This window comes from Nipponia nippon, unplaced genomic scaffold (genome assembly GCF_047370975.1).
Source record: "Nipponia nippon isolate SJK-2023a ecotype South Korea unplaced genomic scaffold, ASM4737097v1 scaffold_4, whole genome shotgun sequence".
Lineage (NCBI taxonomy): Eukaryota > Metazoa > Chordata > Aves > Pelecaniformes > Threskiornithidae > Nipponia > Nipponia nippon.
In genome coordinates, this window is record NW_028262358.1 from 25,920,594 (window position 1) to 25,936,604 (window position 16,011).

At 38.9% G+C, this 16,011-nt stretch overlaps 1 protein-coding gene across 1 annotated transcript in view; it reads right to left on the bottom strand.

Moving 5' to 3' along the window:
• Positions 1 to 16,011, bottom strand: part of HHAT (hedgehog acyltransferase) — a 161,616-nt gene that overhangs the window by 58,401 nt on the left and 87,204 nt on the right. The window contains exon 11 of the mRNA XM_087775192.1: positions 8,470 to 8,614. Within this exon, the coding sequence (XP_087631318.1) occupies positions 8,470 to 8,614 (145 nt within the window). The remainder of the gene's footprint in view (positions 1 to 8,469; positions 8,615 to 16,011) is intronic.

Sequence of the window (16,011 nt, forward strand, 5' to 3'; positions counted from 1 at the left end):
GTCATGATGTCATGGAAATTTAAACTTTCTGAGACACGAACCAGTTTTATTTTTTATGTTCATGCTATGTTTAAGAAATAAAGGGTCCACACATTCAAATTACTTCAGTCTCTGAAAGACTATGCTAAACCAGCATGTACTGATCTGCTACACCAGCAGAACATGCATGTTTGGTGGTATCATTCATTCCAGCTTCCACACTAAGCACGTTGCTACCGGCAAGGTTACATCTGTAAGAGGGACTCAGTCAACCCAGTACACCAACTGCTCATCGTACCATCCTACACTTTACTGGTATCATTACAATGATAAGAAAAAGGTTGTATGAACCTTGCCCAAGTCATTGAAAATTTGGGGGCATTTTGCCTGTGATCAGCAAAGCTCATTAAGTAGCAAATTTGTTGTCTTTTTATAAAAGAGCTGTAAGATTGCCAAGAAGGCAGCACGATGTAGGAACAACTCCCCGTTTTCTGTGTGCAGTGTAGTTTACTTAGTTTTGTAAGTCACATACACCATAACGCACAACAGTGAACTCTGTACATGCAGTCATAGTGTAGACTCTCCTGCATTTTTGTACTTATTCATGCCATATATAAAATAAAGGCTTTAACATAGTACAGGAGATGTAGGTTCTTTGTGACCGATTCTGACCCTGCAATCATATTGATCCTGGCAGATGTGTCTGCACATATTCTGGGACCTTCTAGATAGTAGGATCTTTCTGCATTGACATGATTGCAGGATCAGGTCCTAAGACCATAAAGACAAATGGCAAACTACTGAAATTCAACAGCAACAGTTGAATTTAAACATAGCAATGCTCCAACAGTTTTCACATAGAACGGAGGCTGAAACCAACGTGATTCAACAGAAAATGGCAGAACATGCTTTATTGTTTCAACTCTAAAGACACCCCCCCCCCCAAAAAAAAAAAAAAACAACCAACCATGAATATTAGCTTTTATACAACCCTCATCCTTTGGGAGGTGAAGGGCTGGGGGAGAGGGGGGAATCACTGCCTCCTTATTACTGCAGACCAAAATTCATTTTTCTTGGTGTTTTGCCAGTTCACTTCCCAATGAACTGCACCCACCAAGCAAGGTCACATAAATGATTGTAAAAACAAGTTTCCTTTGTGCGTGAAGAGGAATGAATCATTTGGAAAAATGTGACATCTTCAGTACTATTCCTGCCACTATGCAGTATTTCTCTAAATTATGCAATCCATCCATATAGCATTCAGAAATGTATTTTTGGAAAAAATGACCTTAAGTAAGTTTCTGCATAACAGCAGCAAGTGGGATTTCTCAGTGAAAGTGAAAATCTGGAAGAACAGCAACGCTGGAAGACCATATGCCAGCTACTCTACAGCAGAAGCTTCCAAACCAAAACAAGGGCCATCTGAAAACACAAATGACGACAACTCTGAACAGTCAATCACTGAAGTAGCCCTCCTTTTCCTTTCAGCTGCAAAGAAATTTGAACGAAGGCTTTGCAAGAGATGCACGAAATGGACAGCAAAGTATCACAGGGTCACCTCAGCTGACAGGTCTTGTGGCCTCTTTTGAGGTCCTTCACTACATGATTTCATTCCTCCTGCACCTTTAAGCTCCTTCATAGCTAGATATTTACAGATGTTGCTGCTACCAATCTCAGAAGTTGCTGAAGTGCAATATGGCTCCTAATACATGTTATCTGGCCACACCCCAGAGTTAAAAAGTCCAACAAAACCCTGTTTAATAACAAGTTCTAAGTACTTTGCTCTGACTCTTTTTGTTAGCTTCCTTCAGGCCTTAAAACATGTTAAATCTGTTAACTAAGCTAACTAGCAATATTCATATAGTTTCTGCAGGGAGAGATGCTGTTGTATGAACTGCCGATCATCCTGAGACATTTTTCCTACACTCATTATTGCAGCAAATGAGGCATATGATCAGCAACATATCTAATGGGTAGGCATGATCTTACATGAGCCAGACTAGAGCATACGACTGATACACAAATCCCTCATCTTTTTTTGTTATTGACATCTCACATAGCAGTAGAGCTACACAATAAGTAACTCATGGTTTTTAAATGATTTAGTTGTTGAACACAGAAAGGCATCTCAACCACTAACATACCAGTGATTTTTTTGTAGAAAAAGGACCTAATTTCACTGTGTTCAAAATCAAGGGCAAAACTCCTAAAGGTAACAGCAGTCCAGGATGATGCCTTGAAGGATCCTGATACCCTTTCAATTCTCAATTCGTTCAGTACGTGACTTACATAAAATGAAACAAATATAAATTCTGAGAATAATCTTCAATACTGTGACATAGCGTAATTAGCAAACAGCATCATTTTAATGTATTGTCATAAGATAACGGTCTACTGTTTCTGCCAAAGCAAGCCAAAAATTCCACATTTATGCATGTTACGCCAAACACGTTACACCAAACTCCTTGGTTCACTCAAACCTCTGAATCTTGTATGCCATTATCATGGAATTCCTGCTTACAAATCAATGTCTAAGATGTCCCATGAAACACAATCTGAGATAGTGCTGCTGCACAGCTGTGAAGAAGTCCAAAGTCTTTCTGCCTCCATAAAATAGGTCAGGTAATCACCTAGCAGTGATAAGAAAATCTTTTCCCTCTAAATTAACCAAATAACTGAATTCTGATCAGCATAAAACCTGATTTTGCTTCAAAGAAAGCCGAAAGGGAAAACTGGAGGCCAAATAACGGCTTCACCATTTTCAATTAGCAAACAAATATTAGACATTGAAAAATCAGCTTTAGTTTTGCATAGTACAATTGGTTTTAAATGCTCTCAGAAATTTATCTAATGAAATATTCATATACAACACTACGCATTTCATCCTAAATGCTAGAAGAAAAGAGCAAGTATGAAACAGCAAATCATTTCAGGCTTCTCCATGAGATTATTTGTCAGTAGTTTAAAATTGCACTGTGACGTCCACTAAGTTGCACCTCAGCCACAACACTATGGGCTTTTTTCCCCCCAACAGATCATCAAACTTCAAAAAGAAAAACTATTATAAAATGTTACTGAAACTGCATTTTTTGTACATTACCATGGTCCTTAACTTACTGAAGAAATATATAAATCCAAACAAAAATCCTGCTGTGCCGTATACAGATTTCCCTTCCATATAAACAGCTGTATCTGCTGATGAACCGCCTAGAGAAAACAGGGCTTGGAATGGGTCTGGAGGCCATTCAGAGGTTCCTCCTACACCACAATGAAATCAATATCTTCTACATTGCTTGACAGATTTTTGCCTACCTGGAGACTGTCCTCCAAAGATGGCAACCCAACAGCTTACCTAGGCAACGTGTTTCAATACTTTCCATGCCTTACAGTTTGAAAGTTTCTCCGACCTCAAGTAAAGCTTCCTTGCTACATTTTACGGTCTTTTCCTTCTCCTGACCTCACTGGCAATACAGAATAGCTTGTTAACACTCTCTTTGCAGAAACTTCTATGTACCTATTTCTCTCCTCAATACTTTCCTCTCAAAACAAAACAATGCCATTTATTTCAGGGTCATGGCTCCTCGACTTCCAATCATGTTGCTGTGTTTCCCTCGCCCTAATTGTCAGGTGATTATTATTTTTTTAAACTGCAGTAACCAAAACCGGACATTTACTAACCTTAACCTTCAGAACATCATGTAGGAGAAGAGGTTATTTTATGTAGTTTACACTGCTGTCAATGCATCTCAGCATAAGGTCTATTTTTGTTGTAAGTGGTATGACACTGTGGATGCACAAAGTTTGCAATCTGGTAGAACAGTCAGATACCCTTCATTGCAGGACTTCTGCCCAGCCAGCCGTACTGTATTCCTGCGGTAAATCATTTCTAACCGAAGGTGAAATTCACTCTTATCTGGATGTCTACTAAAGGACACCTTCTCAAAGGTTGGACGTCCAATCTAATCTAAACTAGCCTGTACGAAACGCCTCTGAAGTCAGTGAAGAGTGACAATGCATCTCATCCTCTGCTAAGATAGATGTACGTGGGATGAACTGCCCTCAAGAGAGGCACTCCTCACAATTTACCGAAGTAAACTGGATAGTTGAAGTACTGGTTTATAGTTAAGTTAAACGATGGCTGTCCAATTTTCAGACAGCTATTCAAAGTAAAATACACCTGACGTGCACTGTGTGCTTTCCTCATTGATCTGGGATCTGTTCCTCACAAACCACAGAAAGAGCAGGAAGCATTTTATACTTTTAACACGCAATATACTTGTGTCCCCTCCCAGCTTAATGCCTTTGGCCATGCTTGCTAAGATAATTCTGCCTCTTAAACAAAAGCACGGCACAGCACTGGTCCCAGGAAAGAGCCCTTCCAAAGAAAATCCTCCTCATTGGAGCCACTCATTTTGAAGTGAAGTATTAATTAATTACTCTGAATACAGCATTAAAACCAGTTTGTTATGTAGAAGACATTTCTTCTACTTTCTTATTAGAATGACACGTCTCATATGAGAAAAGCCTTACCAAAAAAAGTCAAAGCAAATGCTTGCTGTAGGAACTTTTTTCCTCGTACACAACTTATGGGGCCAAGTTACGTTTTAGAAACAGGCACTAAGGCTGCTCCGAACAGTTTGAGAACAAATTTAAGAGCAAATACTCACACGTGTAAGACACACCCCCCCCGCTCTCATAATTTTGACAATAGTGATTTTAATGATGCACAGAAATTATTTTTTAAGCCAGATAAATTTCATTTATTTTTCACAAGATGAAAGCAAATGCCAAAAAGTACTGCTACCTGACATGCTCAAATATAAACTCTCCTTGTCAGTGGTATGGGAGCTGTGGAAAGCACTGCCGAGGCACTGTAAAACAGTTCAAATACCAGTCAAGCAAGAATTCTAGGAAAAGAGAAGGGATAACTATGGCATGGCGAGGAGCATTGCAGCATCCTTACCACATGCGAGAAACAGCCTCATCTAAATCCTGTTCCTAGAAAGCAATCCACAAAGCTTTCACAACAAAGGTAGCTCACTTGCATGGTCCTCCTTGCACTGACTATGCTGTCCTAGGGTTTAACTGCTTTCATACCCATGTCCTCTCCTTCCTACTCTCAGACAATAGTATAGATTTTTGATCATACTCAGTCTTTGCAAAAGAACACAGTAGATCCTCTTCAGTAACCAAAGAGCAAAACTAGAAGTGCATTTGGTTCAGCTTCAGTAAAACTTCCTTTTAAGAGTTATCAATTTCAAATTTGCATCACTCATACATATGTTAATGGGAAGCTGCTCTCTAAGCACTGTTTTTAGATATTATACAACAGAACTCATAATTTCTGACTACGAAGTACTATACGCTGGGCATTTAGGGGCTTAAAACACCGATATTCTGAGGTTCATTTACTTGCCAGACCTGCAAATGCCATGCACAACACCTAAAGCTGCACCTAAACCTGGAGATCTGACTTGTGCTCTGAGATGCATTTTATTGCTTGAGTTTAGCATATATGTTCTTGACTAATTTTGTTAGTGATCTACAAATGCCAATTATATTTACAAACTGTGAAATGCACATCTATTCTCCTATTTTCTTCCTACCTGTATACATACAAATCTTTGTAGACATAATTCTGTGGGATCTGAACAAAGGAAAGGAACTGACTATTCTTTGCAGCTGATGTGAAGGTGGACAACTTTGTTTCCACAGCTCTCTATTCCTTACCTCAGAGGGATTTTGTGTCACGCTAATGCTGCAGAGCGCTCTGCGACCTGAGTCAACCAATCTCAAGCCCTGCTGCCCAGGTTGCTGAGAATGTAGAGATGTCCTCCAAATGCAAATGTGTATTCTCTAGATTTGGTTTTTGAGTGGTGCAAAACCCTGCTTAGGTTTCCTAAACTAAAATGAATTTCAAACAGATCAAAAAGGATTTAAGTAGAGCAAGAATATTATTTTTAATATTTTAACCTGATATTCACCAACTATCTTCTCTCTTCTCGACCCAAAGCTAACAATTATTGACTCAAAGTAACTAGATACATATCTAGCAGATCTCAGTAATGTACTGGACATAACATTGCTTTGCCTACCAAGTGCAAGGACACCGATTTGGATATTATGTAGAGAAGATGGTTGGGCATCCCTTGCCAGATTTCTTGACTACTCTTCACAAGACACTGGTGGGAGGTCAACATCTGTTCTCATCAAAGCTCTTCAACATCATAGAGCACAAGAGAAAATCTCCATGCATGGGATGCATCTTCATACATATTGCTTGCATCACATCAGAAAGAAAGTGTAAAAATAAAAACCCCGAACAAACACCCTTCTGCCCCACAGAACACTCACCCACTACCACCCCCTTTACTTCTTCAAACAAGTCAAGCATATCCTCATTTAATTTTTTATGAAGGTAATGACAAAAACTTGCGTTGAAGACAAGCAGCTAGATCACGTCATCTGTCCTTGGACTGACAAAGGAATGACCAAAGTGTATATATTGTAGTATTTAGTTTGGTCTGAAAATATTGATGAATTGGATTCACCAGAACAGTGCAGACTATACACAAATTTATTTATCTTTGTCTTTTAGTATTGCACTCTCCAAATACGTGTGTAGATTTTTGTTACATCTCCTACAGACCAGCACTTCAATTTACTTTAAATTGAAGACCATAATTCTGAATAGTCCTTCTGGATTTGACTGGCCTTCAATGCTCAGCATTTGTTCCATAGTAGGAAAACTACACAGGGGCAGGAGTGTTGATGCAATAAAAATCTTAGCAGATATTTCAGTTTCTACACGTGAGTTGTCAGAACCATAACGCAATAACAGAATATGCTCACAGTCATCTCTATGATCCAAGGATACAGGCATATATTACTAGTAGAGTATGAGCTGCACTAAGCAAAAGCTTTTATATTCTAAAAACAAAGTTAATTTGATTAACAAATCATGGAAACAAAGTTGCAAATGACTAAACTAATTCGCTATTCCTATCCTAGACACCTGGTACCTAATACTGAAGTAATTATATGTACTCAACTTACATGCAGAGCAATAGACCAAAGAACTATTAAAAAACCCCACAAAACCAAACCTAGAAAAACAATCAATAATTGATTTGGTTTAATTAAATACTGTTCTACTTGCTAAAACATTGTCCTTCATCAGATGCAAACCCCAGCATTCTGCCAACTGCTATCCCTTCCGAAGAGGAAGGCATACTTTCTCCATTTATAATATACAAATTGCATTAAGAAAAGAATTTGCATGAAGCTATAAACCCAAAATGGACAATTTCACTAGTGCTTTTTTTTTAACAGATAAGAAGCGATGTCTAACTTTACTTCCAAACTTACTCTCTCAGCTATTTTTTTCTACTGGAACTATTAGCCAACTAACTGGGAGGAAACAATTTAAGAAAAAAATGAAGCCTTTTTAAGAAAACAGAAAACAAAAAACAAATCTTTCATGTTTTAAGAGTCAAAACTGAACATGAGCAAGTATTTCACCCCATCTTCCCTGCCTCGTATTAACAAAAAGCTTCGCTATATTTTATGCTAAAAATGTACCTTTCTTAGGGCAGTTTGAATGGTTTTTTTGCTTGAGCTCAGAAGAGAAATCATTCAGTTTACGTACATAACTTACTCTTTAATAGTTTCATTATTTTGGGATGCTTAAGTAGGACCTTGGAACTCCAGAGCTGACCTCTAAACCATTGCAAGGAACAAGAGAAGAAAAGACTGCACAAAGGAGCAATAGACAGTGGTGGTCTTTGTAGGAGAGCACTTCTAGGCACAGAAGCCTATTAGCAATCCCCTCATGAGGAAGAAATATTCCTGTACAAGACCTTTATTTGACATTAAGAACCTAAGAAGAAAACTGATCCTCCTTACATTGAGCTCTGGCAAAAAAAATGAAGCTGGATTTGTCTCCTGAGTCAGCTCACAGCACGAAGTTGCATACTGCTTATTCAGCAACACCACATGCTGATACTGTCACCCAAGTTCCCCTGTCCTCAATAGTCAGAAGGTCCCTACCCTGACAAAAGATCTGTTACAAAAAAAAAAAAAACCTTAATTGCTCAATTATGCTGTATTATACAGATGTTCACTAATGTTCCACAGAATCTATGGGGTTGGCTTTAATTCCCCTATTCTTACTGATGTACATGAAATGCAGAGGAAAAAAAAAAAAATCCAACCTGCCTAACTTGTCACACATTCATTATTCAATCTTCAGTGATTTCACTGACAGAGAAGCCTGATAACTCTCTTGATGGGAGAAAGGCAAGGTTTCTTTGTAGTCATATAGCCTGCATAGTTATTTAGATTTTGTCAGATAGATTTTTGATGGTTTTGAACAGGAACAGAAAAAAAGTTACTCCCAGTTAGTGCACTAAGAAAAGAACCTGGCTCAGCCCACCAAAGGTAGTATTTGGAAAGTTCTGTTATCTAGAAAGCACATAAAAATAAACTTGCCTTCCATAAAGATCCTGTTCCAGTAGATTTTTCCAACATGATTTCCTCCAAGAAATATTAGATTTGATAAAATCAACATTGAAATGCTAACAGATGCTAGGACAGCGTGAAGTCGACGACGAATTCTCGGCGAGAAGAAACGCTCCTGAGGGGCAAAACAAAAGGTGCAGATGAAGTTAACAACCCCTACCATTTTTCAAGCAACGTTAGAAAAAGACATTGCAGTTACAACAAACAACTTTTATACAGAAGTTCAAATCCTTATGGAACAGATGCCAAAGCTTTTAAAATATCTAGCAGAACTCCCACCAATGCCATTTAAGTTTGGGTAAGACTTCACAATAAAAAGCAGTGTTGAATGACAGTTGAAGTTGGAAGGGACCTCTGGACGTTACCTAGAAAGGTCATCAAAGCATGCTCAGCTAGAGCAGGCTGCTCAAGACTGTGTCCAGTCGAGTTCTGAATATCCCCAATGATGGAAACTGCATAACCTTGCTGGGCAACCTGTGCCAGTGTTTCACTACCCTCACAGGAAAAAACATTTTCCTACGCTTAAATGGAATTTCTTGTATTTCAGTTTGTGCCCATTGCCTTTTGCCCTGTCACTAAATACCACTGAGTAGAGTCTGGCTTTGTCTTCTTCCCCCCTACAATTAGGTATTTATACACATGGATAAGATCCCCCTGAGCCTTCTCTTCTCCAGTCTGAACAGTCCCACCTCTCTCATCCTCTCCTCTTATGGGAGATGCTCCAGTCCCTTCACCATCTTTGTGGCCCTTTGCTGGACTCACTCCAGCATGTCCAGGTCTGTCTTGTAGTGGGGAGCCCAGAACTGGACACAGTTCTAGACATTCTGTGTCTTAACTCTTTTCTTATGGGGTGGATAATACTATCCAATAGGTTCCAATATGGAGTAAAGCACTTCAGCACAAAACAAACAGCATCAAACAACTTCAGAAGTTATTAATGCTTTGGTTGATCAATAAGATTTCACTGAAAGACTCTAGAGTCAGATCAGAACTGTTTATCAGAATGAGTCTTAAATATAAAAAAAGATTGAAATACACATGCAATCCCAAACTTTTTTTTCAGTGCAAATATTACTGCTCATGTTCGAGAAGTGTAAATACATGTTGTAAAGTTTCTGGTACTGTTGTTCAAATGATACAAATAAAGTAGGTCTCTCTCCGCCATATACTAGTTTACATTCTTCTGCATCTATATTTTGCACTATCATCTGAGGTGCGAGAGCAGCACGGAGACTGCAAGAAGATGGTGAAAGAAGGATGAGAAAGTTTTAGCTTCCTCCAATATGCAGTTGTTGGAACAAATTTTAAAGAGCATTATAGCACGTCACAAGGAAATACTGTCTCACTACTGCATAAGGAAAAACATCTTGTTCATCATGGCCCCAGGCTGAAAGTATCTCTACATAGTGCCTGCTTCTGCAAAAGACTGAACACTTCATGTGAAGTGATGAGCATTTGCTAGGGCATGGAAACTAAGGAAAATATCAGGAGCTGCTCAGCCTTCACATCATAAACGTTGATATTGCAGAAAACAAAGTCTTGTGACTGCAGCATTAAAAAAACAAGAGCAGCAATTAATCTTTAATAGCTGCAGCCAGACCAGCATTCATGCTCAGATACCTGAAACAACATAAACACATGCTCAAAATAGACTTAAGAATACATTCCTAGACAATTACATTGCTAGTTTTGTAAGCATCAAAACAAATGTTTCAACCACTAGATTATAAAGTGACAACTCTTCAAATAAATGACAGTTACAAGCATAAAAATACAATTTTAACATATTACTGCAAAGCAGATCTCTGGTAAATTGAATGCTAGCCCCAGTCAGAACTATATCTAGTGTATGAGTCAGTCTGAGTCAGCACAAAAATGGGGATAGATAAGCTTCAAGGAAAAGTACTCTGTATCAGGCTGTATGCACAACACAGCAATAGCCAATCTTCCATACAACACTATGAAAAACATTCATGTATGAAAACAGACAGATTTTCTCTGAAAATTCTGGATGAAAACTAGGGCATCAAAGGAGACAGGTAGAGAATATAAGATAATTATACAAATATTCACAGACACCGACAGTTACTTAGTGAAACAACTTTTTCCCTTTCTAGTACTTTGCATCTCCAAAGCTACCCAAGGACTTCCAAAACATTCTCCTTCAGGTCACACACAGGTAGAGGATATCTTAAGTTTACCTCCTCCTGAAATGCACAGTATGAATGCATGGTGCCATATATGAAAAATGTATGCCTTTCCAGAATGCATAAGGGTATGCACGCAGAGAAAACGTTAGAAATCTTGCTATTAAACCCATGTTAACAACCCAGTTTAAATAAGGAGCAGTTATGATCGTGCTAGCTTGAACTTTTGTGTTGAGAGTCACCAAACTTACCCTCTTCTTACACCAAACTAACTAATTCTGACTGAGCTGTAGCTTATCAATAGAGCGTAGTCTATCATCAGATCTACCTTTCACTCTCCCTTTGTCTATCAAACTTATTTGTCAACTCAATAGAGAAACAGTTTTAATTAGGAACAGGGAAAAAAAAGGAATCTTCTGGTAAAGCTGTAGAAAGAGTTAGAGATGGACAACCCAGCAGACAGCCGGTGTTAGACTGCATTTTCCACCAGGGCACTCATTAGACCCGGAAAGTTTGTGAGGTCTGCCTGTTTTACAACCCAACGCAGTACAACTAAGACAAACAACATGAACAGCTATGAAAGCTCTGCCACTTTTTTAAAAAAAATGAATATAGTTACTAAAAAAATAAATAAAACTGTCACATATAATACATCACCCTCTACAAAAGTGTTATATGTTAAACAATACAAGTTAACTGTAGTACAGACCATAAAAGCCTTTGGTCATTTATAAGGTATAAGGTAGTAGTTTAAGACAGAAACAGTTTAGACAAACACTGAACCCTTTCTGGGTTTTGCTGTAGCTAATTTCCATTAACTTTGCTAGGCATTGATCCAAAAAGCAGTACATGTTTTCCTGAGAGTCTTTGATGTCAATGAAGCTTTTACTCAGCTGCAACGAAGGCAGAAAATGTTCTATAAACATCTCATATCATCTAGAAAAAGCTAACTATGAAAGTACCTGAACAGCTATTGTGCTCAAATTAATACACTGGAAGCATTAATTTACCCATGAAAAAGAATGAGGCTGGTCTAGGTAATCCATAATAATATTTGTGATTTAAATATCTACCAGCATATGGATTTTTGTGAATATACAGCAAGTTGTTTTCATCAAAGCAGACAAAATTAAAAAACCTCCACGCCCACAACTCTTTGTTATGCTATTTAATGCTTTTAACAATATGTTGCATTGCAACAATACAAGTAGCTACTATGGATTTGTGGTGTTTCTCTGCATTTTACTGCCGTGTCTTTCTCTCTCCTCTTTTCCTGCTGGAAATACGTCCAGAAGACAGAGCAGCGAAAGAGCACCTAGTGTTAAAATGACAATGAAGCCATGGCTGCCTGGCTGAAACCCTTATATTTGCATCCTTCCTCAATGCTCCATCTTACTTGTAGTCTCACATCAATACTTCATCATACTTTTCTTGTAGTAATCACCCACACCTCCCCACACACTGTGAAATAAATGGACTGCAGCATTTAAACTACACAAAAAAAACAGACATATTGTCAAGATACTCAGTCCAAAGGCATGTGGCATGACATAGGAGGTGACTTACAAAGGTTGGCTCAGGCCACCTTTCCTGGAACTGAATGGAGTTTGGGTTTTTATTCCAATCCAATTCCTGCTGTAAATGAAGATCAGCCTCAGCCATTTTTGCCAGATGTTGGGAAAAAACTCTCTCTGCACATTGTTGGGTCTAGTAAAATTGGCTACCATCAGATCTCTCTCAACTGGGCCTTCTCAGTCACCTTACAAAAATAAATGATACCATCACGTAGTGGGGTACCTTGAAAAGTGAATCTGTGTATGTGTTTGAGAAGGGTGGAAGAAGACAGGCGTGAAGAGGATTTGCACGGTCCAAACATTCCCATTCCTAAATCCGTTTCCAGCTACACATGCATGTCACATTTAGCCTCTAAGTGAAAACCAAGCCAGAAATAGGAAGCTTATATAATGGTTGCTTCTTGAGAAAGATAGCTTATGAAGGACAACACACACCAGAATAGATCATTTAGGTTAGAATTAAGAGTCAAGTTAAAGGACATGGTGGAATTTTGAAGTCAGAGAGGATGCGAGAGAAAATGCTCATTCCATTTGCTTTGCAAGGAATTACACCACTATGAGTGCAAAACAAACAAGCAAGGCAGAAGTGGCTTCAGACAGCAAAGCATCATTTAAAAGAGCTTCTCTCTTAAGGTGAATTAGAGCTAATCAACAATAAATTTGCATTTTCACTGACTTACAGGACTGCGTACAACGATAGTACTGAATGGCATGGAGAGATGAAATTGAGGGTCCAGAAGTGTTTTTCCTAAATGTATTTACATCTTCTAGCTAGCCAACAACAGAAAATACTTTGGGGAATACTGACCAGAATAAGTCATCCACACTCCCACGTGGAAGTTGAGGAGACACCCAAGACCAAATTTTGTACAGCAGTTCAAAACTAGGCAGTCCTATACAAAAATATCACGCTGAAGTCCTCTTTTACAGAAGTATATTCCCCACCATTTTATCAGGGACCCAATCCTACATCTTCGTACAGCAACTATTGTTAAACTTTTTCTAGGAACAGTGGTCGCACCATGGTGATTTGGCATGTCCCAAACACTCGTTATTCAGAGGGCTGCTGAATCCATTTGCAGTAGCTTGTTCTGGGAGCAGGTCACATGCATCACGCTGTTTCAGGGAGGGCTCGGGAACTGGGCTGCACGTCTTCCACCACACTGCAAACCCAGCCTGATGACAGCGTGATGTATGGCAAGAAGCCTCCCCTGACAGACATTAGCTGGTAACTTCTTGGCAAGTGCTCAGAAGATGGAAAATATCTATGCATGCTGCATTCGCAACGCATCTCATTTATATAGCTGCTCTGGGACAGATTAAAGAAAACTTCTACATAAAGCCAGTGACGTTATCAAGCTTGCTCATACTAAAAATACTTTAACAAGTCCCATGTAAGGGAATTAAATTTGCTGCAATTTAAACAAGCGTCCATCTTCATGGAGTAAAACAGAGATTCGCAATATTTATTTCTTTTTGAACTACCCTTCCAGAGACTTGATAATCCAAGCACATCACAAAATAAGAGCGTATGGTAAAATTGGAGTACCAGTTGAATATTTCTTATGGGAACGTATGCACCGTGGAATAAGACTGTCAGATACTATGGCCAGAGTGACATGAAACATGTGCTTGATACCACAAACTGCAACACTACAGATTACATTATTCTATTTTCACCTGCCTTTGGTTTTTAAAGGGTCAAAATAATCTAGTACAATTTTAGAAGAGTTGTCTTTTTTTAAACATATAATATTTAATTACTATCTGTTCTACAGATTTCATCCTCTCCCACTTAAACCTATCAGCCAACTTATCCATAATAATTTTGAAGATACACAAACTGCACTATTTGTTGCATTGAAGAAATCAAGCAAATTAACTACCATGACTATAACACCTAGTCCTGCATTATCTTTCACTGCCTCTCCTAGTGTACTAGAGGGGAGTAAGTGTGCTTCCCACGGTTATTAAACCTCCATCCCTTCAATTTCCTGAAGGTTTTTACTAGAGAAACAATGCTTAAAAGCTAACGTAATGTTGACTCATCTTTACGTCACAAAAGCTAAATGAAATATTCTTTGCAGTGGTCTGTTATATAGGGTTTGCAAGGAGTTTTCCAGGAAGGGGACTGATGGGTAAACTGTTTGTCGGTAAAGATGCTGCAGTACAGGAGGAGCACAAGTGGTGTCATTATGTGTATCAGGAAAATGCTTGGAAAAAAACTCAAATCACTTGCTGGGGTTCCTTTTACCAGTGCAATTTAAGGATCTGAACTTTGGTTTTCACCCCCCATTGCATCACAACTGAAGAGTAAGGCCCAAATTTCTTTACTTCTCTACTAAAGCAACAGAGACCACCCAGTCAGTCTTAAAAGTGCTTCTAAGTGCTTTGTTTTAGAAAATGTTCTTAGATAAATGACAGGCCAACTCTTCAATGTCTATCCCTGAACCCTGGTAATCACCCCATTACCACAAGAGTGAACACCTCAATGCATCCCTCGAATCTGGGTCATCCGCAATGCAGCCATTTGCCAAAAATAACGGGACAGCATAAAAACAAGAGCACGGGTAAAAAGCTGAAAGAAAGCGAGGAGCAGATGGGACGGTGGGAAGGGAAGCGACACATCCTGACTAACAGTTACCGGCTATTTTATCTATCTGCAGTTAGGCACACCGAAAATGGAGGGCAGGGTGTGACTGAGCAGCTGCGAGAGCAGATGGGATGGAGGAAAGGCTGAAAATTGTGACAAAGCTCTGCCAAACAGAATGTCAATTTATTTAATTTTTAAAGTGAGCAGTAGAAATGAAGATGGGTTGGGTCCAAGCAGTGGGCCAACTTCTAAAAATGTTTGTTAATACACATTGTCAATGGGTAACAGCGACAAAAGTGTGTTTGGGAGACTGCAGAAATGAAGGGAGGGGCTACATGTGCTCACTAATGTTGGTAGAAGTTAGGCTCGAAGAGCAGCAGGAGCAAGGGAAAAGCAGCTGATGAGAGGCTGACAGGTCAATATAATACCTACTCCTGCACTCTAAAGCTGAGGGACAGACGTTGAATAGAATAAGAGTAGAGACTGTACCACAGAACAAAAAAGCAACAAAAATAAATAATTCTGGTTGAATGCACATGCAAAATACCCATTTATGAAATAATCCAAAAGAAACTGTGGAATCCCCAGAGCTATAACAGTAACAAGATAAGGAACAGGCCTGCAAGCAGAAAGTGAACGAGATGTGCTACCGGATCTTATCCATCAACAACTGCAACACCAAATGGAAGAATAAATTTAATTTGCCATCAACATATATTGCACCCTTCAGTAATCATGGCAATCATTCCTGTTTGCTCCGTTCTTCATCTAGCTCTAACCCAGAACCAGTCCCCTTTATTTTACTTTGCTTTACTTTTCTGGCATTTTATTTTGCTTGCAGTTGTTCCCTCCTTTCTCCCCAAGCTGAACTGTGGCCTGAGGTCATCTCCTGTTTCTTTTCAAGGTATATGCTTTCCTTTCAAAGCTAAGGTAAAAATTAGCTCCTGGAAGGTTCACACGTGAGGGCGGGAACTGACAAGATTTTTCCAAGAGACAGGATGATGCAAATGACCTGTAATTCCCTACATCACTCCTATAAAAAGAGGACCACACAATTAACATCAAGCAGCTGTCAGTTAAGATCTATTTTCACAAATAGAACTTGTTTCTGAATTTAGGAATAAATGCTATATATAGTATTGGAGAAGATACTCATCTTCTCTATTGATGTCTTACCAAACATTCACTCAACAAAACG